Consider the following 24,281-nt stretch of genomic DNA (forward strand, 5'->3'; position numbering starts at 1 on the left):
CACAGGTTATGTCCTAAAACATGACATAGTCATACAATTCAAGAACTATGGTTTCACATACAAGTGTCCCTACAAGTTTTGTGAGTTAGATTGCATACTTAACATCAAGACAGCTTCATTTCAAGCTGCTATTGAGCAAGATGAAAAAAAAAATCTAACATTACAGAGAAACCGAGAAAATAATGAGAGACAAGGGACTGAAAAAGAAAATTATGTGCATGAAAATACCAGTTGTCAGGTTACTATAGAGTTTCAAAGAAAGGCTGTGTGTAAAAATGCTCTATCACCTTCTAGGGACGTTATTCAGATTGTTTCTAAGTTAACATATACTGTGGCCTGTAAGGTTTAGTTTCCTTGTCTGTTCATTGATCATTTTTATTACAGAATCAGATAACATATTTTATAATTATAATCTAGTATTCTTTTTAAGCAATATAAAATCTGTTTTGGTATAAAGCATTGGTTGTTTATAGATCCTTTTCAACTGTCAACTTCATTATAATCCATCATGGCTTTTGGGAGCAGCACAAGAAGATGAAAAATAACACAGGTGCATTCTGACCTCACACCTGCACCTGAGCACTAAGTTCTGGAAAACACAAAATTCATAATAGGTATAGCTCCCAAGAAAGACAGAGGTCTTAACAACTATGCTGAGTTCTACACTACTTACAGAGGTACTATTTCCAGTTCTAGATTCTTGGGAGGCTAAGAAAATTGACCATGAGTTCAAGGCTAGTCTGAGCAAACTAGTTAGGTTTTTCCTCAAAATTTCTGGGGTTTTAAGTCTATTCCATTGATCAACATGTCTGTCTCTGTACCAATACCATATGTGTTTGAATGCTATTGCTCTGTAGTGCACATTGAGGTCTGGGGTGGTAATTACACCAGAAGTTCTTCTATTGTTGAGAATTGTTTTTGGCTATCCTGGGTTTTTTGTTTTGTTTTGTTTTGTTTTGTTTTTTTATTTTTCATATGAAGTTGAGAATTATATATATATATATGAAGATTTGTGTTGAAATTTTGATTGGGATTGCACTGAATAGATTACTTTTGGTAGGATTGCCATTTTTCCCATCTTAATCCTATCTATCCTTGAATATGAGAGATCTTTTCATCTTCTGAGGTCTTCTTCCAACCACTGGACTGAGGTTGGGGACCACTAAAAAGAATTAGGGATTAAAGGAGCTAAAGAAGTTATTAACCCCATAGGAAGCTCAACAATGTCAATTAACCTGGATTCCTGGGATCTTCCAGAGACAAATCCACCAAACAAGCTTACATGGGCTGATCCAAATCCTATGGCATGTATGAAGCATAAGACTGTCTTGTGTGGCCTCAGTGAAAAAGGATGCACCTAAGCTTGTAGGGACTGGATATAGATACCCTAGGGAAGGGGAATACCAGGCTTGCACCCTCTTACAGGCAAAGGCAAATAGATAATGAGATGAAAAACTCTGGTAAAGGGGCAGAGAGAGGAGGCAACATTTAGAACATAAATAAATTAAATAATTAAATAAAAAAATGATGCACACTGCAAGACTATAAAGTGAAGGTTTTAGGTAGTATTTATTTATGAATCTTTATTGTTTGTAGTTGTTTATCTGTGTGTTACAATTTTGTGCACGTGGATGCAGTGACTGTAAGAGCCAGAAGAGATTGGTCTAGCCCCTAAAACAGGATTGACATTGGTACTGGAAGACAAACTTGGTCTGGTCCTGTGTGATAGCACCACTGACCCATAAAATGCTGAGCCATCTTTGATGTCCATAATTTCATTTGTAATAAATTATATTTTCCCATGTTATTGCTTTTAAAATGTATGTTTTAACTTGAAAAATATAGCTTTATGTATTTCTCCTATGCAAAATTATTAAGTATATATAATTTTTGTTGAATGACTATATCAGTTAAGTAAGATATTTTACCTCATACATTTAATTGTATTATACTTTTTATTATTTAAAACAATTTTTATATTTAAATATATTTTGATCACATTCTTTCTTCTCCACAAATCCTTCTACACCACCTCCCTTTGTTTCACCAGACTTTATGTTCCTTCTCATGAAAACAAAAATCAAATTCAAAAATAAAGCCCTTGCAAGCCAAGAAAACAATATAAAATAATACCCAAAAGAGGAGAAAAAAGCAGCAGGAACAACAAAGAGCTAAACAAACACACACACACACACACACACACACACAGACACACACACACTGTTGATTCCATTATTCCATCATATAATCTTCAATTATCTCTGAACATAGGACTTGCCATGGAGTGGTTTTGTTCACTGTCATGCCATTAGAAAAAAACTGGTCTGCCTTCTCCTAGAAGGTTTACATGACAGTTCAGTTGTTAACTTTGACCCTAGTGGCTAGGTTTTATTTATTCATTTAAAAATATAAAAATTTTCAAAAATATAACAACATAAATATAACAAGATAAAACAAAAACTACCACATTGAAAGCAGACAAGACATATCAACAAAAGGATAAGAGTCCAAGGGAAGGCACATAATCAGTGGCCCATTAATTTGCATAATCAGGAATCCCACAAAACACAAACATAGATCCATAATATAAATTCAGAAGAATTGGTGTAGTTCTGTGATACCTACTCTCACACTATGAAAAATAGATTTTAGTTTACTCTTATTAGGAACATGTAACTTTGAATATTTCATAAAATAAAAGGAAAAACAATACAAATGATCAATAGAAAGTGAAACAGTATCGAATCACGGTTGAAAATTCATATAGAATCTATAGACAGTCATTTCCTAGAGGAGTCACATATATTTGTAAAGTACATAGAATTTATGCATTTATGGGTGAAATCAGTGGTTTAATAATCCCTTAAATTAGGACTTTGCAGCAATACTGACCTTAAACTGATTTAGGATAGCAATTCACAGAAAGATGAAATATATACTTATTTGCTTTGAACAAAAATTATTATGATTTAAATGGGTAAAAATTGTAAATTTACCACAGGAAATTACAATGACTCATGAAATTGCCAAGTTTCTGAAAGGCTAAGGACACTATCAAGAAAACAAAATGGCTGCCAACAGATTGAGAAAAGATCTTTACCAATCCCACATCTGATAGAAGTCTCAAGTAGTTAGACACTAGAGAGTCAAACAATCCTATTAGAAAATGACGTAGAGAACTAAACAAAAAGTTCTCAATTGAGGAATATTGAATGGCTAAGAGGCAGCTAAGGAAGTACTCAATATCCTTAGTCATCAGGGAAATGAAAATCAAAACAACCCTGAGATTCCACCTCACACCAGTCAGAATGGCTAAGATTAAAAACTCAGATGATTGCAGAGGCTGGTGAGGATGTGGAGAAAGAGGAAGACTCGTCCACTATTGGTGGGGTTGTAAACTGGTACAACTACTCTGGAAATTCGTTTGTTGGTTCCTTAGAAAATTGGACATTGTATTACCTGAAGACCCACTTATTCCACTTCTAGGGCATATACCCCAGAGATGCTCCAACATACAATAAGAACCCGTGCACCGGCCTCATTGCGTTACTTACCTCGACTCTTAGTTGTCGGGAACGGTAACCGGGACCCGGTGTCTGCTTCTATCACCCTCGCCTTCTAACCCGTAGCTATCATGCGTGAGTGCATCTCCATCCACGTTGGCCAGGCTGGTGTCCAGATCGGCAATGCCTGCTGGGAGCTCTACTGCCTGGAGCACGGCATCCAGCCTGATGGCCAGATGCCAAGTGACAAGACCATTGGGGGAGGAGACGACTCCTTCAACACCTTCTTCAGTGAGACAGGAGCTGGCAAGCATGTGCCCCGGGCAGTGTTCGTAGACCTGGAACCCACAGTTATTGATGAGGTTCGCACTGGCACCTACCGCCAGCTCTTCCACCCTGAGCAGCTCATCACAGGCAAGGAGGATGCTGCCAATAACTATGCCCGTGGCCACTACACCATTGGCAAGGAGATCATTGACCTTGTCTTGGACAGGATTCGCAAGCTGGCTGACCAGTGCACGGGTCTCCAGGGCTTCTTGGTTTTCCACAGCTTTGGTGGTGGAACTGGCTCTGGGTTCACCTCCCTGCTGATGGAGCGGCTCTCTGTTGATTATGGAAAGAAGTCCAAGCTAGAGTTCTCCATTTACCCAGCCCCCCAGGTTTCCACTGCAGTGGTTGAGCCCTACAATTCCATCCTCACCACCCACACCACCCTGGAGCACTCTGATTGTGCCTTCATGGTAGACAATGAGGCCATCTATGATATCTGTCGTAGAAACCTTGACATTGAGCGCCCGACCTACACTAACCTTAACCGCCTTATTAGCCAGATTGTGTCTTCCATCACTGCTTCCCTCAGATTTGATGGGGCCCTGAATGTTGATCTAACAGAATTCCAGACCAACCTGGTGCCCTACCCTCGCATCCACTTCCCTTTGGCCACTTATGCCCCTGTCATCTCTGCTGAGAAAGCCTACCATGAGCAGCTTTCTGTAGCAGAGATCACCAATGCCTGCTTTGAGCCAGCCAACCAGATGGTGAAATGTGACCCTCGCCATGGTAAATACATGGCTTGCTGCCTGCTGTACCGTGGTGATGTGGTCCCCAAAGATGTCAATGCTGCCATTGCCACCATCAAGACCAAGCGCAGCATCCAGTTTGTGGACTGGTGCCCCACTGGCTTCAAGGTTGGCATCAACTACCAGCCTCCCACTGTGGTCCCTGGTGGTGACCTGGCCAAGGTCCAGAGAGCTGTGTGCATGCTGAGCAACACCACAGCCATTGCTGAGGCCTGGGCTCGCCTAGATCACAAGTTTGATCTGATGTATGCCAAGCGTGCCTTTGTGCACTGGTATGTGGGAGAGGGCATGGAGGAGGGGGAGTTCTCTGAGGCCCGTGAGGACATGGCTGCCCTAGAGAAGGATTATGAGGAGGTTGGTGTGGATTCTGTGGAAGGCGAGGGTGAGGAAGAAGGAGAGGAATACTAATTCATTCCTCCTACCCTGCATCATGTCAAACTCGAAACTCCAGCTTCAGCATTATCTGCAGGCATTGATGCTCCTGTGCTGTGTCTGTTCTGTGATCATGTGTTCTCCAGGTGTACCTCTAACTTTTCCATGATGTGTCAAAGTAAAAGCTTTAAGAAAAGAAAAAAAAAAAAAAAAAAAAAGAACCTATGCACCACAATGTTACTAGCAGTCTTATTTATAATAGCCACAAGCTGAAAAGAACCCAGATGACATTCATTAGATGAATGGATACAAAAAATTGTGGTATATTTATGCAATGGAGCTATTCTAATAGCTACTCAGCTATTAGAAACAATGACTTTATAAAATTCCTAGGAAAAATGGATGCATCTAAAGACTACCATCCTGAGTGAGGTAACCCAGTCTCAAAAGAACAAACATAATATGCAGTCACTGATAATTGAATACTAGCCCCAGAAAGGTATGAATACCCCAGAAACAAATCATAGGCTATATGAAGCTCAAAAAAAAACAAAGAACAAAAAGTGAAAGCCTCAGTTCTTCTGAGGAAAAACATAAGTGTATAGCACCCTCTCAGAGTGTGGTACACCTGGACCTTAAATCATTAATAATTCAAACACTAAGAATAGAGCCTTATAGCAATTTTTGGTATTCAAAACTCATTATGGAGCCAGCGGCTTCCGGGGTGCACAGCAGGCACTCTGAACATCCACCAGCAAGAAAATCGAAAACCCAGACAACACAGGACTGGTGAGAACCAGGTGAGAACAGATCCTGACTAGCCAGAGGCAGAGAGATCTCAGCAGAGCACCTGCCTGCACAGCTTGATCCAGGGATCCAGGAACCTGGTAGAATCAGGCCCTCTATTTCCAGCTGGCGGCTTCTGGGGTGCACAACAGGCACTTGGAACATCCTCCACCAGGAACAACTCAGATTCATGGACACAGGCCAGGTACAAGGGAAAGGCAAGAACCAATCACTGACAACAAGATGGAAAGAGGAAGGCAGAAGAATGTACCCCAAGGAAACCAAGACAACCTGGCAACACTAGAACCCAGCTCTCCCATCACAACCAACAGCAGAATGCCAAACACTCCAGCAAAAGAAGACTCAGACACAAAATCCTAACTCAAGATGATGTTAGAGATCCTTAAACAAGAACGGGAGGAAAAGTATAAAGAATTAGAAGCTTTTAAAGAAGAAACAAACAAACAAACAAACAAACAAAAAAAAAACCTCAAAGAACTAAAAGAAAACAGAACTAAAGAGATGAAGGAATGGAAGAAGGATTTTAAAATGAAAATAGACACAATAAAGAAAACACTAAAAGAGACAACCCTAGAGGTAGAAATCCTACAAAAGAAATCAGGAGTCACAGATGGAAGCATTTCTAACAAACTACAGAGATGGAAGACAGAATCTCGGGGGCCGAAGACAACATTAAAAACAAAGAAAAAACAGTCAGAGAAGATAAAAAACCAAAAAGCTCCTAACACAAAATGTGCGGGAGATCCAGGACACGATGAGAAGACCAAACTTAAGGAAAATAGGAATAGAAGAGGGCAAATAATATCAACTAAGTGGTACAGTAAATATCTTCAACAAAATCCTGGAAGAAAACTTCTCTACCCATAAGAATGAGATGACCATGAGCATAAAAGAAGCCTACAGAACTCCAAAGAGGTTGGAACAGAAAAGAAATTCCTCCCCACACATAGTAGCCAAAATACCAAGTGTCCAAAGCAAAGAAAGAATACTAAAATAGTAAGGGAAAAAGATCATGTAACATATAAAGGCAGACCAATCAGAATCACACCTGATATCTCAACAAAGACTATGAAATCTAGAAGAGCCTGGACACACGTCATGCAGAACCTGAGAGAGCACAAGTACCAGCCCAAGGTGCTATACCTAGCAAAACTATCAATCAACATTGATAGTGAGACGAAGATATTCCAAGACAAAACTAAATTCATACAATATATGACTACAAACCCAGCATTACAATGAATTATAGGTGGAAAACCCAAGACAATGAGGGGAACCACCTCATAATAAAAACAAGAAAACTTCTATGCAAGAAAACCAAAAGAAGAAATACAACCTGCCAAATACACAGGCAAAATTCAACCTGCCAAAGCAACAATAGCACAAAAGAGCAACCACTATTCCTTGATATCTATTAAACTAAATGGACTCAACTCACCAATAAAAAGATATAGGATATCAGACTGGATACATAAACAAAACCCAGCATTTTGCTTCATACAGGAAACTCATCTCAGAGACAAAGACAGATAGTATCTCAGAATAAAAGGTTGGGAAAAAAACTTCCAAGCAAATGGCCCCAAGAAGCAAGCTGGAGTGGCCATTTTAATATTGTATAAAGTAGATTTCCAACAAAAAGTTATCAAAAAAGATAAGGAAGGACACTGTTTACTCATTACAGGGGAAATCTGTCAAGAGTTACACTCAATCCTTAACATATATGCTCCAAATACAAAAGCGCCCATATTCATACAAGTAACCTTACTAAAAGACAAAAAATACATTTCAACCAACTCAATAATAATGGGAGACTTTAATACCCCACTCTCACCAATAAAAAGATCATGGAAACAGAAACTGAAAAAGGACACTGTAAAACTAACAGAGATTATGAACCAATTGGAATTAATAGATATCTATAGAACATATCATCCTAAAACTAAAGAATACACCTTCTATTCAGCACCTCATGGCACCTTCTCAAAAATTGACCACATAATTGGACACAGAACGAGCCTCAATAGATACAAGAATATCTTAATATTCCCATGCATCCTTTCAGATTACCATGGTGTAGGGCTAATCTTTAATAACAACAAAGACAACAGAAAGCCATATACACATGGAAACTAAACAATGCTCTAATAAATGATAGCACGGTCAAAGAAGAAATAAAGAAAGAAATTATGGATTTTCTAGAATTCAATGAAAATGAAAACATGACATGCCCACACCTATGGGATGCAATGAAAGCAGTATTGAGAAGAAAACTCATAGCACTGAGTGCATCTAAATAGAAACTGGAGAGAGCATACACTAGCATCCTGACAGCACAGCTAAAAGCTCTAGAAACAAAGGAAGCAGATACACCCCAGAGGAGTAGACAGAAAGAAATAATCAAACTTAGAGAAGAAATTAACCAAATATAAACAAAAAGAACCATTGAAAGAATCACCAAAACCAAGAGCTGGTTCTTTCAGAAAATTAAAAATATTGATAAACCCTTATCCAGACTAACTAGAGGGCAAAGAGAAAGTATCCAAATTAACAAAATAAGAAAGGAAAGTGGAGAAATAACAACTGAAACTGAGGAAATTCAAGGAATCATCATATCCTACTACAAAAGCCTATACTCAACAAAGCTGGAAAATATGGAGGAAATGGATGAATTCCTAGACAGATACAAGATACCAAAGTTAAACCAGGACCAGGTAAACCGTCTAAATAATCCAATAACACCTAAAGAAATAGAAGCAGTCATCAAAAACCACCCAACCAAAAAAAGCCCAGGTCCAGATGGGATCAGTGCAGAGTTTTATCAAACATTTATTGACAACATAATACCAATACTGGCCAAACTATTCCACAAAATAAAATCCGAGGGAACACTGCCAAACTCATTTTTTGAGGCTACAATAAGCCTCGTTCCTAAACAACACAAAGACCCTACAATTATAGACAACTTCAAACCAATCTCACTTATGAACATTGCTGCAAAAATACTCAACAAAATCCTTGTAAACGTAATCCAAGAACACATCAAACGATCATTCACCATGATCAAGTAGGCTTCATACCTGAAATGAAGGGATGGTTTACTATAAGGAAATCGATCAATGTAATCCACCATATAAACAAACTCAGAACAAAAAAAGGAAAAAAAAAAACACATGGTTGTCTCACTAGATGCTGAGAAATCATTTGACAAAATCAAACACCACTTCATGTTAAAAGTCTTGGAAAGGGTAGGAGATCTAGGCAGGCAGGGAGAAGAGAGATCTCTGCTGAGTGCACACGAAAAGTGCACCCCCCCACTCTGCCTGCCTGATCCAGGGACCAGGAACAGAACTTTGGAACTTCTGTTCCCACCCGGCTACTGTGAGGCATAGAACAGGGCTCGGCCCATTTGCCACCTGGACCAGTGGAGATCCAGGGACACAGGCCAGATACAAGGGAAAGGCGAGACCATATCACTGACAACAAAATGGCAAGAGGAAAGCAAAAGTGTATATGCCAAGAAAACCAAGACAACCAGGCAACACCAGAACCAAGCTCTCCCATAACAGCAAATAGCAGAATGCAAAACACTCCAGAAAAAGAAGATGCAGACCTGAAATCATACCTCAAGATGCTGATAGAGATACTTAAACAAGAACAAAGGGAAAAGCAGAAAAATTCAGAAGCTTTTAAAAAGGAAACAAGAAAAACACTCAAAGAACTCAAAAAACTAGTGGAAAACACAACAAAAGAGACGAAGGAATGGAAGACGGAATTTAAAACAAAAATTGACACAATAAAGAAAACACTAAAAGAGATAACCCTACTAGTAGAACACCTAAAAAAGTAATTAGAAGTCACAGAAGCAAGCATTTCCAACAGATTACAAGAGATCGAAGAGAGAATCTCGGGGGCAGAAGAATACATTGTAAACATAGACAAAACAGCCAGAGAAGATGCAAAAAACAAAAAGGTCCTAACCCAAAATGTCCAGGAAATCCAGGACACAATGAGAAGACCGAACCTAAGGATAATAGGAATAGAAGAGGGAGAAGAGTGTCAACTAAGAGGCAGAGTAAATATCTTCAACAAAATCGTAGAAGAAAACTTCCCTACCATCAAGAATCAGATGACGACGAGCATAAAAGAAGCCTTCAGAACTCCAAATAGGTTGGACCAGAAAAGAAATACCTCCCGACACATAATAGTCAAAAGACCAAGTGCCCAAAGGAAAGAAAGAATACTAAAAGTAGTAAGGGAAAAAGGTCAGGTAACATATAAAGACAGACCAATCAGAATCACACCTGTTTTCTCAATAGACTATGAAAGCCAGAAGAGCCTGGACAGACATCATGCTCACCAAAAGAGTGCACAATTGCCAGGCCAAGCTGCTATACCAAACAAAACTATCAAACATCATAGATGAAGAGATGACAATATTTCAAGGCAAATCAAAATTTACACAATATCTGACCACAAACCCAGCACTACAATGAATTATAGGTGGAAAACCCAATACAATGAGGGAAAATACAGGCTAGTAAAAACAAAAAAACTCTTAAACAAGAAAACTAAAAGAAGAAAAAAACACAATTCAACCCACAAAAGTAATAATGGCAGAAAACAGAAACAACTATTCCTTGATATCTATTTACATAAATGGACTCAACTCCCCAATAAAGAGACATAGGCTTTCAAAATGGATACATAAACAAAATCCAGCTTTTTGCTGCATACAGGAAACTCATCTAAGAGACAAAGACAGACACTATCTCAGAGTAAAAGGGTGGGAACAAAAACTTCCAAGCACACATCCCCAAGAAGTTGGAGTGGCTATTCTAATATCGAATAAAGTAAATTTCCAACCAAAAGTTATCAAAAAAGATAAGGAAGGACACTTTTTACTCATTACCGGGGACATCTGTCAGGAGGAACTATCAATCCTTAACATATATGCTCCAAATAAAAAAGAACCCACATTCATAAAAGAAACCCTACTAAAGCTCAAAAGATACATTTCACCCCACACAATAATAGTGGGAGACTTTAATACCCCACTCTCACCAATGGACAGATCATAGAAACAGAAACTGAACAAAGACACTGCAAAACTAGCAGAGACTTTGAACCAACTAGAATTAATAGATATATACAGAACATATCATCCTAAAGTAAAAGAATATACCTCCTTCTCAAAACCCCATATCACCTTCTTGAAAATTGACTACATAATTGGATACAGAACGAGCATTAATCGATATAAGAAGATTAAAATACTCCCATGCATCTTCTCAGATCACCATGGTCTACGGCTGGTCTTTAACAACAACAAAGACAATAAAAAACCCACGTACACATGGAAACTAAACAACGCTCTATTAAATGATAGCAGGGTCAAAGAAGAAATAAAGAAAGAAATTAAGGATTTTCTAGAATTCAACGAAAACGAAAACACTACATACCAAAACGTATGGGATACAATGAAAGCAGTACTGAGAGGAAAACTCATAGCTCTAAGTGCTTCCAAAAAGAAACTGGAGAGAGCTTACATCAGCAACCTGACAGCACAGCTAAAAGCCCTAGGAAAAAGGAAGCAGATATACACAAGAAGAGTAGACGGCAAGTAATAATCAAATTAGGGCAGAAATAGACCAAATAGAAATAAAAAGAACCATTGAAAAAATCAGAAAACCAAGAGTTGGTTCTTTGAGAAAATCAACAAAATTTATAAACCCCTAGCCAGACTAACTTGAGAGCAAAGAGTGAGTATACAAATTAACAAAATCAGAAAAGAAAGTGGAAACATAAAAACTGAAAATGAGGAAATTCAAGAAATCATAAGATCCTACTACAAAAACTTATACTCCACAAAATTGGAAAATCTGGAAGAAATGGATGAATTCCTAGACAGATACAAGATCCTAAAATTAAACCAGGACCAAATAAACCATCTAAATAACCCTATAACACCTAAAGAAATAGAAGAAGTCATCAAAAGTCTCCCAACCAAAAAAAGCCCAGGTCCAGACGGGTTCAGTGCAGAATTCTATCAGACATTTATTGGGGATATAACACCAATACTCTCCAAAAAATTCCAAAAGATAGAATCAGATGGAATACTACCTAACTCATTTTTTGAGGCTACAATAACTATCATACCTAAACCACACAAAGACCCTACAAGGAAAGAGAACATCAGACCAATCTCACTTATGAACATTGATGCAAAAATACTCAACAAAATCCTTGCAAACCGAATCAAAGAACACATCAAAACGATCATTCATCATGACCAATTAGGCTTCATCCCTGGGATTCAGGGATGGTTTAATATAACGAAATCCATCAATGTAATCCACAATATAAACAAACTCAAAGAACAAAATCACATGGTCATCTCACTAGATGCTGAGAAAGCATTTGACAAAATCCAACACCCCTTCATGTTAAAAGTCCTCGAAAGAACAAGAATCCAAGGTCCATACTTAAACATAATTAAAGCAATATACAACAAACCAACAGCCAACATTAAACTTAATGGTGGGAAACTTGAAACAATCCCACTAAAATCAGGGAATCGACAAGGCTGCCCATTCTCCCCCTACATCTTCAACATAGTACTGGAAGTCCTGGCTGGAGAAATTAGACAGCAAAAGGAGATCAAGGGGATACAAATCAGAAAGGAAGAGATAAAAATATCACTCTTTGCAGATGACATGATAGTGTACTTAAGTGACCACAAAATTTCCACCAAAAAACTCCTACAGCTGATAAACAAGTTCAGCAAAGTGGCCAGATACAAAATTAACTCAAACAAATCAGTAGCCTTCCTATACTCAAAGAACAAACATGTAGAGAAATAAATTAGGAAAAAGGTACCCTTCACAATCGCCACAAACACTATGAAATACCTTCGTGTGACTCTAACTAAGCAAGTGAAGGACCTGTAGGACAAGAACTTCAAACCTCTAAAGAAGGAAATTGAGGGGAATCTCAGAAAATGGAAAGATCTCCCTTGCTCATGGATTGGAAAGATCAACATTTTAAAAATGGCCATCCTACGAAAAGCAATCTACAGATTCAACGCAATCCCCATCAAAATTCCAATACAATTCTTCATGGAATTGGAAAGATCAATGTGCAATTTCATATGGAACAACAAAAGACCAGGAATAGGGAAATCCATCCTCAACAACAAGAAAATATCTGCAGGAATCACTGTTCCTGACCTCAAGCTCTATTACAAGGCAATTGTGCTGAAAAGTGCATGGTACTGGTACAGAAATAGGCATTTGGATCAATGGAATAGAATAGAAGATCCAGAAATGAGCCCTCATGTATATAGTCACCTGATTTTTGACAAAGGAGCCCTAAACATTCAATGGAAAAAGGACAGCCTATTCAACAAATGGTGCTGGTCCAACTGGCACTCAGCATGGAAAAGTATGAAAATAGACCCTTTCTTATCTCCTTGTACAATTCTCAAGTGTAAGTGGATCAAAAGTCTCCACATTAAACCAGATACACTGAAACTATTAGATGAGAAAGTAGGGAAAACTTTAGAACATATAGGCACAGGAGAAAATTTTCAGAACAAAACATCAATGACTCAAGCTCTAAGGTCAAAGATTAACAAATGGGACTTAATGAGATTGCAAAGTTTCTGTAAGGCTAAGGACATTGTCAAGAAAACAAAAGGGCAGCCAACAGTATTGGAAAATATCTTTACCAACCCCACATCAAATAGAAGCCTAATATCTAAGGTATACAAAGAACTAAAAAAGCTAGACACCAGAGAATCAAATCACCCTATTAAAAAATGGAGTACAGAGATAAAAAAATCGTTCTCAGTTGAGGAACACCGAATGGCCGAGAAACATCTGAGGAAGTGCTCGACATCCTTAGCCATCAGGGAAATGCAAATCAAAACAACCCTGAGATTCCACTTCACACCAGTCAGATTGGCCAAGATCCAAAACTCAGATGACAACAGATGCTAGCGAGGTTGCAGAGAAAGAGGAACACTTCTCCACTGTTGGTGGGGTTGCAAACTAATACAACCACTCTGGAAATCAGTCTGGCGATACCTCAGAAAATTGGACATAATTCTACTTGAAGACCCAGCTACTCCACTTCTGGTCATATACCCCAGAGACACCTCAGTACACAACAAAGATATATACACCACAATATTCATAGCAGCTCTATTTATAATAGCCAGAATCTGGAAAGAACCCAGATGTCCTTCAGAAGATGAATGGATACAAAAATTGTGGTACATTTACACAATGGAATACTACTCAGCCACCAGAAACAATGACTTGACCAAATTCTTAAGAAAATGGCTGCATCTAGAGAATATCATTCTGAGTGAGATAACCCAGTCACAAAAGAACAGACATAATATGCAGTCACTGATAATGTGATGCTAACCCCAGAGGCTCACACTACCCCAGAAACAACTCACAGACTGTATGAAGTCCAAGAAATAAAGAAAACAAAACAAAACAAAACAAAAAAATGTCTATACAACAAGAAAACTCTGACTATTTCCAAGTTACATTTTGTTTTACATGTACTTTATGCTCATTGTAACTAATAAGTTTTCAATGCATACTATCAAACGTTTAAAAAAATCAAGTACTGACTAAAAAATATATTCCTATAGTTTTATGTAAAAATTATTTTAAAATCTGAAAAAAAGTACTGACAAAAATGTATTGTATAATTTTACTCAAAAAATGTTTAAAATCTGTACATTTATCTTTGTTTTGTAAAATAAAGTTGTTTTAAAAAGGTCTTGGAGAGAACAAAAATCTAAGGCCCATACAAGTGCATAATAAAAGCAATGTACAGCAAGCCAAGAGCCAACATTAAACTTAATGGTGGGAACCTTGAAGCTATCCCACTAAAATCAGGGACTCGACAAGGCTGCCAACTCTCCCCCTACCTATTCAACATAGTACTGAATATCCTGACAAGAGCATTTAAACAGCAAAAACAAATCAAAGGGATACAAATTAGAAAGGAAGAAGTAAAAACATCACTATTTGCAGATGACATAATAGTGTACTTAATCAACCCCACAACTTCCACCAGAGAATTCCTAGAGCTGATAAACAAGTTCAGCAAAGTGAATGGATATAAAATGAACTCCATCTAATCAGTAGCCTTCCTATACTCAACAGACAAACAAGTGGAGAAAGAAATTAGGGAAAAGATATTCTTCACAATAGTCACAAAAACTATGAAATACCTTCGTGTGACTCTAACTAAGCAAGTGAAGGAACTCTAAGACAAGAACTACAAACCCCTAAAGAAGGAAATTGAGAAAGATCTCAGAAAATGGAAAGATCTCCCATGCTCATGGATTGGAAGGATCAACATCTTAAAAATGGCCATCTTACCAAAAGCAATCTACAGATTCAATGCAATCCCCATCGATATTCCAACCCTGTTTTTCATTAAGTTGGAAAGAGCAATGTGCAATTTCATCTGGAATAACAAAAGACCAAGAATAGCGAACTCCATCCTCAATAACAAGAAAACATCTGCAGGAATAACTATGCCTGACCTCAAGCTATATTACAAGACAATGGTGCTGAAAACTGCATGGTACTGGTATAGAAATAGGCACATGGATCAATGGAATAGAATAGAAGATCGAGAAATGAGCCTTCACATATATAGTCACCTGAATTTTGACAAAGGAGCTGTAATCATTCAATGGAAAAAGTACAGCCTATTTAACAAATGGTGTTGGCCTAACTGGCACTCAGCATGCAGAAGAATGAAAATAGACCCTTTCTTATTTCCTTGTACAAAGCTCAAGTGTAAGTGGATCAAATATCTCCACATTAAACCAGGTACCCTGAAACTATTAGATGAGAAAATAGGGAAAACCTTAGAACTCATAGGCACAGCAGAAAATTTCCTGAACAGGACACCAATGGCTCGAGCTCTAAGGTCAAAAATTGACAAATGGGACTTAATGAGATTGCAAAGTTTCTTTAAGGCTAAAGACACTGTCAAGAAAACAAAACAGCAGCCAACAGAATGGGAAAAGATCTTTACCAACTCCACATTAGATAAAGGCTTAATATCCAAGGTATAGAAAGAACTAAAAAAGCTAGACACCAGAGAATTAAACAACCCTATTTAAAAATGGGGTACAGTCTTCAACAAGAAGTTCTCAATCGAGAAATATCGAATGGCTGAGAAACATCTATAGAAGTGCTGAACATCCTTAGTCATCAGGGAAATGCAAATCAAAACAACCCTGATATTCCACCTCACACCAGTCAGATTGGCCAAGGTCCAAAACTCAGATGAAAACAGATGCTGGCAAGGATGTGGAGAAAGAAGAACACTTCTCCACTGCTGGTGCAGTTGTAAACTGATAGAACCATTCTGGAAATCAGTCTGGCAGTTCCTCAGAAAAATAGACATAGTACTACCTGAAGACCCAGCTATTCCACCTCTGGGCATATACCCCAGAGACACTTTAGTAAACAACAAAGATATATGCACCACAATGTTCATTGAAGCTCTATTTATAATAGCCAGAAGCTGGATGTCCTTTAGTAGAGGAATGGATACAAAAATTGTCGTACATTTACACAATGGAATACTACTCAGCTATCAGAAGCAATGAGTTAATGAAATTCTTAAGAAAATGGATGCATCTAGACAATATCATCCTGTGTGAGATAACCCAGTTACATAAGAACAGACATAATATGCAGTCACTGATAATGAGATACTAACCCCAGAAAGCTCTGAATACCCCAGAAACAACTCACAGACTGTGTGAAGTTCAACAAAAAAAGAATATATTTTAATTAAAATAGAACTGTTATCACATTCCCCTTTCCTCCCTATAGCCCTTCCTAGTCTCCCTCCTATCCCCTCCAATTAATAACCTTTTTCCTATATTATTGTTACATATATACATTTGTGTATGTATATGTACCCACAAACACTTAATACAACCTTAAAAATATATTTGAAATAAATAAATAAATAAATAAATAAATAAATAAATAAATAAAAACAAAATGGAAATATAACCCACTACTGGCAAGATTTAAAATAGTATATCTAAGAGAGAACAATGTGGTTGTTTCTCAAGAACATCAACACTGGGTTACCACAAGGTCAATTATTTTCATTGTGGGGTAGAGACTCCAAATGCATTGACAGCAGTCTTGAGATACTGGACACCTATATTTATGGAAACTTTGCTCCCAAGAGTCAAAAAAATCATTATGTTTAATCTATACACACCAAGGAAACTGACTGTTTCTATGGTATGTGCTGTTCTACATTTATGTTATTCTTATGGTAACTAATAAGATTTCAATACATCCTATCAAACCCTTAAAAGAATTAACTACTGACAAAAATATATACATATAGTGTTATGCCAAAATGTTTTAAAAAATCTGTACATGTACCTCTCCTTTTAAAATATAAACCCACATAGATATGGACACTTGATCTTTAACAACGAAGCCAAAACCACACAATGGAAAAGAAAAAGCATCTTCAATAAATGGTGCTTGTCTAGCTGGCAGTCTGTATTAAGAATTCAAATTCTTTATCACCTTGCACAAAGTTCAAGTCCAAGTGGATCAAGGACCTCAACATAAAACCAGTTACATTGCATATAATAAAAGATAAAGTAAGAAAGAGCCTTGAATGCATTGACACATGGGAAAAATTTCCTGAATAGAATGCCTGTGCTTGGGCTCTAAGATCAAAAATTGACAAATGGGACCTCATGAAACTGAAAAGTTTCTGTAAGGCAAAGCATGCATCATTTTTAAAGAGACTTACTTTTAAAGGCTTGCTTTATTTTTCCCACCCTAAGGTACACTTTGATTTTACACATATTGTTTCTTTGCATTATTTATACCTGGTAAGTAATATCATTTTAAATCTGTGAAGCTATAGGTGATTTAATTTATTGAACCTTCACACAATTAGAGTTATTTTACTCTCTGTGAATTTTAAAATAATAGTTTATATCCAACCAAAGGTATAAATATTCACAAATGACAAGAGAGATTGTTTTAATTCTTTAAACTCATGAAGAATCAATATATAGTATGAGAGGTTCTGAGTTTTCTTTCATAACCACTTGATATTAAAATTGTGATTACTTCTGTGCACAAAAGCATGGAATAAATTGATTATTATAAGAGTAAATTAATACAGTATTCATTTTAATAAAGCAAAAAGCTGTATAATTGAACACTTTATAATAGAAACCAGAGGTTTTTAATTTTCTTTGGGCTTGGATTTCTTTTATGCATTACTCTTAAAAACAGAGAGGAATTTTTCTGTGGTTTATATTATACTTTAGCAAAAAAACAAAATCAAGGACAAAAGCAGCATATTGTGTGCCTTTGAAGGGGTGCTGTTAGTTACATATGAATGCATTTAAAAGGAGCAAATTGGGTAGGTATTGATAACTTGGGACTGGAAAGATAGCTGAGTTGATAGAGTGTTAGACTAGCACGGATAACCTGGATGAGTTTATTTTCTAGCACTTTATAAAAAAGGAGATGCTGTGCACATCAGTAATCCCAGAACACAGGAGGGAGACAGGAGGATCTAGGTGATCCTTGATTAAAAAGAGTATGAACTAGCCCTAGGATGAGCACCTATATAAATCATATTTACTTAGTTAAAAGAAATATAAAATAAAATGTTTTATAGAAAATATCTACCACGGGAAGTCTAGATTTTAAAACTAACTTTTTTGCTTCTTTATTTGTTCTATTTTAGACCTTTGGGTCTTTAGAACAAAGCATTCTTGCCCCTTTAGACATAGCTCAGAAGTGGAAGGCTATATAAAGAAAGAGATAAAAAGTAGGTATACTGCCTCAAATGGGGATCCACCACATAGGCAGTCACCAAATCCAAGCACTATTGCTGGTCTCAATAAGTACTTACTGGCAGGAACCAGACAGAAATGCTCCCTTGGGGACTCTGCTAGAGTCATATAGACACAGCTGAACATGTTTTCAGTTAACCCTTGTTCTGAACCCGGAGATCCCGATGAGGTTGCTAAAGAAAGGACCTAAGGAACTGAAACAGGTTGCAACCTCATGGGAAGATAGCAACATTATTAACCAACCAAATCTTCCAAAACTCCCATGGAGTAAAACACCAACCTCTGTGCACACTTTGAAAGACCTATTGATCCAGTTGCATATGTAACTGAAAATAGCAGTGTCTGGCATCAATGTGAGAAGAGACTGTTGCTCCAGAGAGGGCATGTTTCCCAGTGTAGGGGAATGCCAAGGCAATGGGGTGGAGGAGGATAGGAAGAGAGTACACCTTTGTGACAGCAAATAGAGGGGGAAAGAAGGTGGGAGCATGGCAGGTTAAAGGGATAACATCTCAAATGTAAATACAGAGAATCTAATTTAAAAAGAATGAAAAATTAGGCATACATTAGAACACTTTATTCCCTATTTTTGTTTCTTTTTTTTTCAGTGCTTGGGACTGAGAATCAGAGTTTCACTTATGTTCAGCACCAACTCTACCATAGAGAAAAATTACCATTGATAATGTCATTTATTTTTAAAACTGTTACTGTTGAAAATTCTTAGAGAATTAATCTTGGTGACATAGACAGGTGTCTTCAGAACAGGAAACTGGGTCCAGAAGACAGGGTTCTGTAGTGACAATATTACACCGATTGCTGTGACCACTCACCTTGGCGAACACAAGTTTATTCCAGCATCTGTAACCTTAAAAAATCACATCTTACTTCTTCAAGATTGGCTATTCATATAACCTATATGAACTAACGCTCTTGGATTTATAATCTTACATGGAAATACCCATAGTTAATATGGAAACAGTAAATTCAAACAGTGATGCCATACTAGCTCTTTAAGATTTATGAAAATTATTTGCTCATGATACTGAAGATCAAAGGACAAAAAGTGTTCTGAAGCCATTAGTTGTTCATTAAGAAGATGCAGAAGTATGCCATCGTAAGCAGGTTTTATTACCTTAAGGGAAAGACAACCTCTTAGTCCAGTGCAAACATTTCCACTGTGAGTTGTCCAATGATGGACCATTTATTTTCAGATCAAAGGAGTTATTACATTCTAAGGCACATAAAGCTAACTAAACACTAGCACTTTGGTCAGACTCTCTGCTTTTAAAATGTTGTGGGGAGAGAAGATAGCCCATTTTTCTCTTTTTACCAGATTCCTGCAGGCAAAAAAATATTAATTTGCTATTTATTGAGCGGCAAAATTTTATCACTTTTGTTGTTATGAAAGGAATGTTAACATGTAGAAGTTTTGAAGCCATCTAATTTTCTCTTTATGTGCATTTTAAAATCTGTTTCTTTATCCTGTCCACTGGGTGAGAACTACATGAAAGCCTGCATCTACTAGGAAGAATCTGGAAGATGAATGGCATGCTTCCCTTTGGCCCCTTGCTATGTGCTGTGGCTCTGTTCCTTCCTCTTCTCAGCTCTATAACAGTCCCAGTTGCCATGGTGATCTTGCTTTATTTGAATGCTTCCCTGAGTGTCCCTAACACTAGAAACTGAGCACAGTAATGGAGATATGTAAGCATAACTGAGAAATCTTCTCAAAATCCAACTGATGTTTAGCAGCCTTCCATAGGAAAGTCTGTAGCTCAGCCTGCTGGTTTGTACTTTTTGTTTGTCTGGTTTGCTTATGTAGTTCCTAGTTCCCACTGTTTTCTGGATAGCACCTTTCTCCTCCCTAGCATCTTTGCACATCTTGGATCATCAAATATATTCTCTTATTTGGAAGGGAAGGAAAAATCACATGAGGTGTTCATAATAAAAATGGAACAGATTCCATACCTGCACCAATAATGCTTTGATGGAGTCAAGGTCCCAGATCTTGTCAAACACCTGTCTAATGCTCTGTAAGCAGTCATGCCAGCATGCCCTGCTTACCCATGTCCTTCTCCATAAGAGTGGAGAGAAAGGACTGTCCAGTTACCAGGCCCACAAATAAATAAAGCACATATTGGATCAATGCAGAAATGTGTGCAGCTAACTTAGATTTAAACATCTCTCTCAAAGCATGGAATATCAATGAGTGGAGGTAGAGGAGGCCATGAATTTGAAGCAGGATGAGGAGGGAGTAGATAAAAAGGTCTGGATGGGGTAAGGGAAGAAGAAATCTTCTATTATTATCTCAAAAATAAAACAATAAGTAAAACCATGAGCATCGCACTAGGACTATGAAAAGCACAAAATTCTTAGAGATTAACAACACTGGGGGCTCATGACTAAATTAAATATGACTTTTTTCTTATTTTATAATGGTTTAAAATCAGCACAGAGTTACCAGAAGATCTAGCTGTGATTTTGACTTCTGATCTTTACAGTGATGGTGAGATACAGCACTGTGGTTGGAGATGAATAGATACTAAGCTTTCAGAAACATCATGAACCAGGGATGCTCTATAGGGCAGTGCATTGCTAAGCTGCTAAGCCCTGAACATTTGACTGGCCAGGTAGATTGAAATGCTAAGGAAATTCTTTTCAACAGAGTCTTCTATGCAACCCATAAGGCTGGCCTCAAGCAATCAACTATCCTTCTGAGATTCCCCAGGGCTTGGAATATGGGTGCGAACCACCAAGCTTAGCTCTAAATTCATTTTTATCTCATGACATTTTTTAACTTACTGTATTTGGGGGTTGTAACTTCACAGAATATCAAAAGACATTTCTACGGTGACCTTGAAAAAAAACATTTAGGGAGAGGAAATGGGGGAAAAAAGCATGCTTTTAGTTATGTGTGTGTGTGTGTGTGTGTGTGTGTGTGTGTGTGTGTGTGTGTGTGCTTCCAATATAATACATTGCACACACACACACACACACACACACACACACACATACACACACACACAGCTTCGTAGTCATGTGCATATTCTGTTTACCACAGATTTATGCTTTAAGAGTTAATTTTATTTTAATTTTTCCAGAAATCATTAGAACTCTTTCTTGATTAAGCATTATTTGTAATAAAGGTCTAATATGCAATGCGTAGTTTATAGAACTCATAAATTTTGTAAAATGTAGATAAAGCCATATAAACTCTGTTGTCATCTTTTATTTTTTTAGTGTTCTTGTGTGTGTATTGTATTAGTTTGCCTAAAATGTGTCTGGGAAGACAAAATATGACCTATGGGAGGCCCTAGCTAGACAGGCCTTTATTTCCAGGAGTAAACCATACAGAGGAGCCTCTGACATAACCACCACTTGAGATTCTGGGTTTGTTTTTGTTTCTGTTTTTCAACTGCTGCCTGCTCTGATCCTGAGAAGAGAAAGATTTAAGCATAATTAAGCCAAGATTCAATCCTTTTATCACCTTCCTCTTCTACACTTCCTGTTGCCTAAGATATGGTTATCCCTTGCTACATCCAGCCCCACTCAGTGTCTTCATAGGCCATGTCATGGTCTTTAGTAAAATGGATTTCTGAATCATCATGGAGACTGGAATAGAAAAGGATGGATACAAATGAAAAATGTCATCACTCCAAAACCACCTTTGGATTGGTCCTCTGTGTAGAATCAGATGTAGCACACAGGCCTTGGAGCTCACTTTACTTTAGAGTACCTTCTTTATCAACCCTGGTCCTTTTCTCCCTGCCTCTCTCACTCTCTCACTAAACATTATCTTCTGAGGAGCTGTTTGGAAAATAATGCAGCATCCGAAACTGTCTGAACTGATAACATTCCTACCCATAACCAGGCAGAAGATTCATTTCACATACCAGGCACAGGGCAAAGCACGGGTTCTTCTACTTAATGTACAAGGTGTTTGAGGGTACATTCACAGCATTAACAAAACAACTAAGGTATCAAATTTATGTCAAGGAAGTTATACCTCTCTGTGATGAATGGTCTGGTGATACTGAAGCAGGTCTTTCTGAAAATATTCACTACTTTTGAAAATAGTTGATAGTCTTTATCTGGTGTGAATTTGTTAGTTACAAAGGATTTTAATGTTTGGGTTATCCAAAAAGAAACTTATGTACCACAATCCACCCTCCTCCCACCATCTTTAAAAGAATCAACTATGTTTACTTACAATCATGTATTTTATTTTCCGTATTTCAAACAAAAACTGCATGAAGGCATACTTTAGCTGTGGCCAAATATCAGTCATAGCTAAAAGAAAGAGGAAGAGGAGGAGGAGGAGGAAGAGGAGGAGGAGGAGGAGGATGAGGAGGAGGAGGAGGAGGAGGAGAAAAAAGAGAAGGAGAAGGAGAAGGAGAAGATGAAGGAGAAGGAGAAGAAGGAGAAGAAGAAGAAGAAGAAGAAGAAGAAGAAGAAGAAGAAGAAGAAGAAGAAGAAGAAGAAGAAGAAGAAGAAGAAGAAGAAGAAGAAGAAGAAGAAGAAGAAGAAGAAGAAGAAGAAGAAGAAGAAGAAGAAGAAGAAGAAAAGCATGAATGGGAAAGAGGAGAAGCACGGATTTGCTTAACATACTTTCTTTTTTTATTATTTTTACACTCCAAATTTTATACTCAATGACGGTCGACCCTCCAACTGTTCCACATTCCATGCCTCCTTCCTGGGATCCCATCTCCATGATGAGGTCTTCACCCTAACCATCCTGCCGCAGTACCTCTAAATCCCCGGGTCCTCCAGTATCTTGGGAGTTAAGTGCATCTTCTCTCACTGAACCAGACCTGGCAGCCCTCTGCTGTCTAAGTGTTGGGGCCTCATATAAGCTCCTGTGTAGTTGGTGATCCATTGTCTGAAAGATCTCAGGGGTCCAGGTTAATTGAGACTGCTGTTCCTCTTACAGGGTAGCCATTCTCATCCTCAGCTTCCTCCAGCTTTTCTCTAATTCAACCACAGGGGTCAGCAGCTTCTGTTGATTGGCTGGGTGTAAATATCTGCATCTGACTTGTTCAGCTGCTTGTTGGGTTTTTCAGAAGGCAGTCATCATAGGTCCCTTTGTGTGAGCACTCTATAGCCTCATTATTAATGACCGGCCTTGGGGCCCCGCTTGAGCTGGATCCCCACTTTGGACCTGTCCCTGGCCTTCTTTTTCTCAGGCTCTTCTCCATTTCCATCACTGCAGTTCATTCAGACAGGAACAATTTTGGGTCAGAATTTGGACTGTGGCATAGCAACTTCATCCCTCACTTGATGCCCTGTCTTTCTGCTGGAAGTGGGCTGTACAACTTTCAAAAACAAAAGACGGATATTTATAAAAGTATAGAGCATGTCGGTAGTGCTGCAGGAAGGCAAAATCCCAGGTATGCCCAAATGTCCAAAATTTAAAATGTTACAAAAAAGTGAAAGAATCTGAGAGATTATTAGTAGAATATAAGATCCTGACTTAGGTGGCTACTGTTATCCTGGAAACAAAGACACTTTAAATTGTTAAATTAAATCATGACTTTAGGAATAAAATAAAATGGATTTAGGAACTTGTAAGTGGCTGTATAGTCATTCTTTAAAATAGTCATATAGTGTTATGACAAAATGCCTTTAAAA

General features: G+C 37.8%; 2 protein-coding genes across 2 annotated transcripts in view; both read left to right on the top strand.

Moving 5' to 3' along the window:
- LUZP2 (leucine zipper protein 2) overlaps positions 1-24,281 on the top strand; it is a gene marked incomplete at both ends in the record, with an annotated part of 401,913 nt that overhangs the window by 146,256 nt on the left and 231,376 nt on the right. The window lies entirely within an intron of this gene.
- On the top strand, positions 3,556-4,990 carry LOC308418654 (tubulin alpha-1B chain; the record flags this gene model as incomplete). Its single annotated transcript, XM_080914066.1, has 1 exon — positions 3,556-4,990. Exon 1 carries the CDS (start codon positions 3,635-3,637, stop codon positions 4,988-4,990), a length of 1,356 nt encoding a protein of 451 aa, XP_080770192.1. The 5' UTR covers positions 3,556-3,634.

Source organism: Micromys minutus, assembly GCF_963924665.1.
Source record: "Micromys minutus genome assembly, chromosome: 3".
Classification (NCBI taxonomy): Eukaryota; Metazoa; Chordata; class Mammalia; order Rodentia; family Muridae; genus Micromys; species Micromys minutus.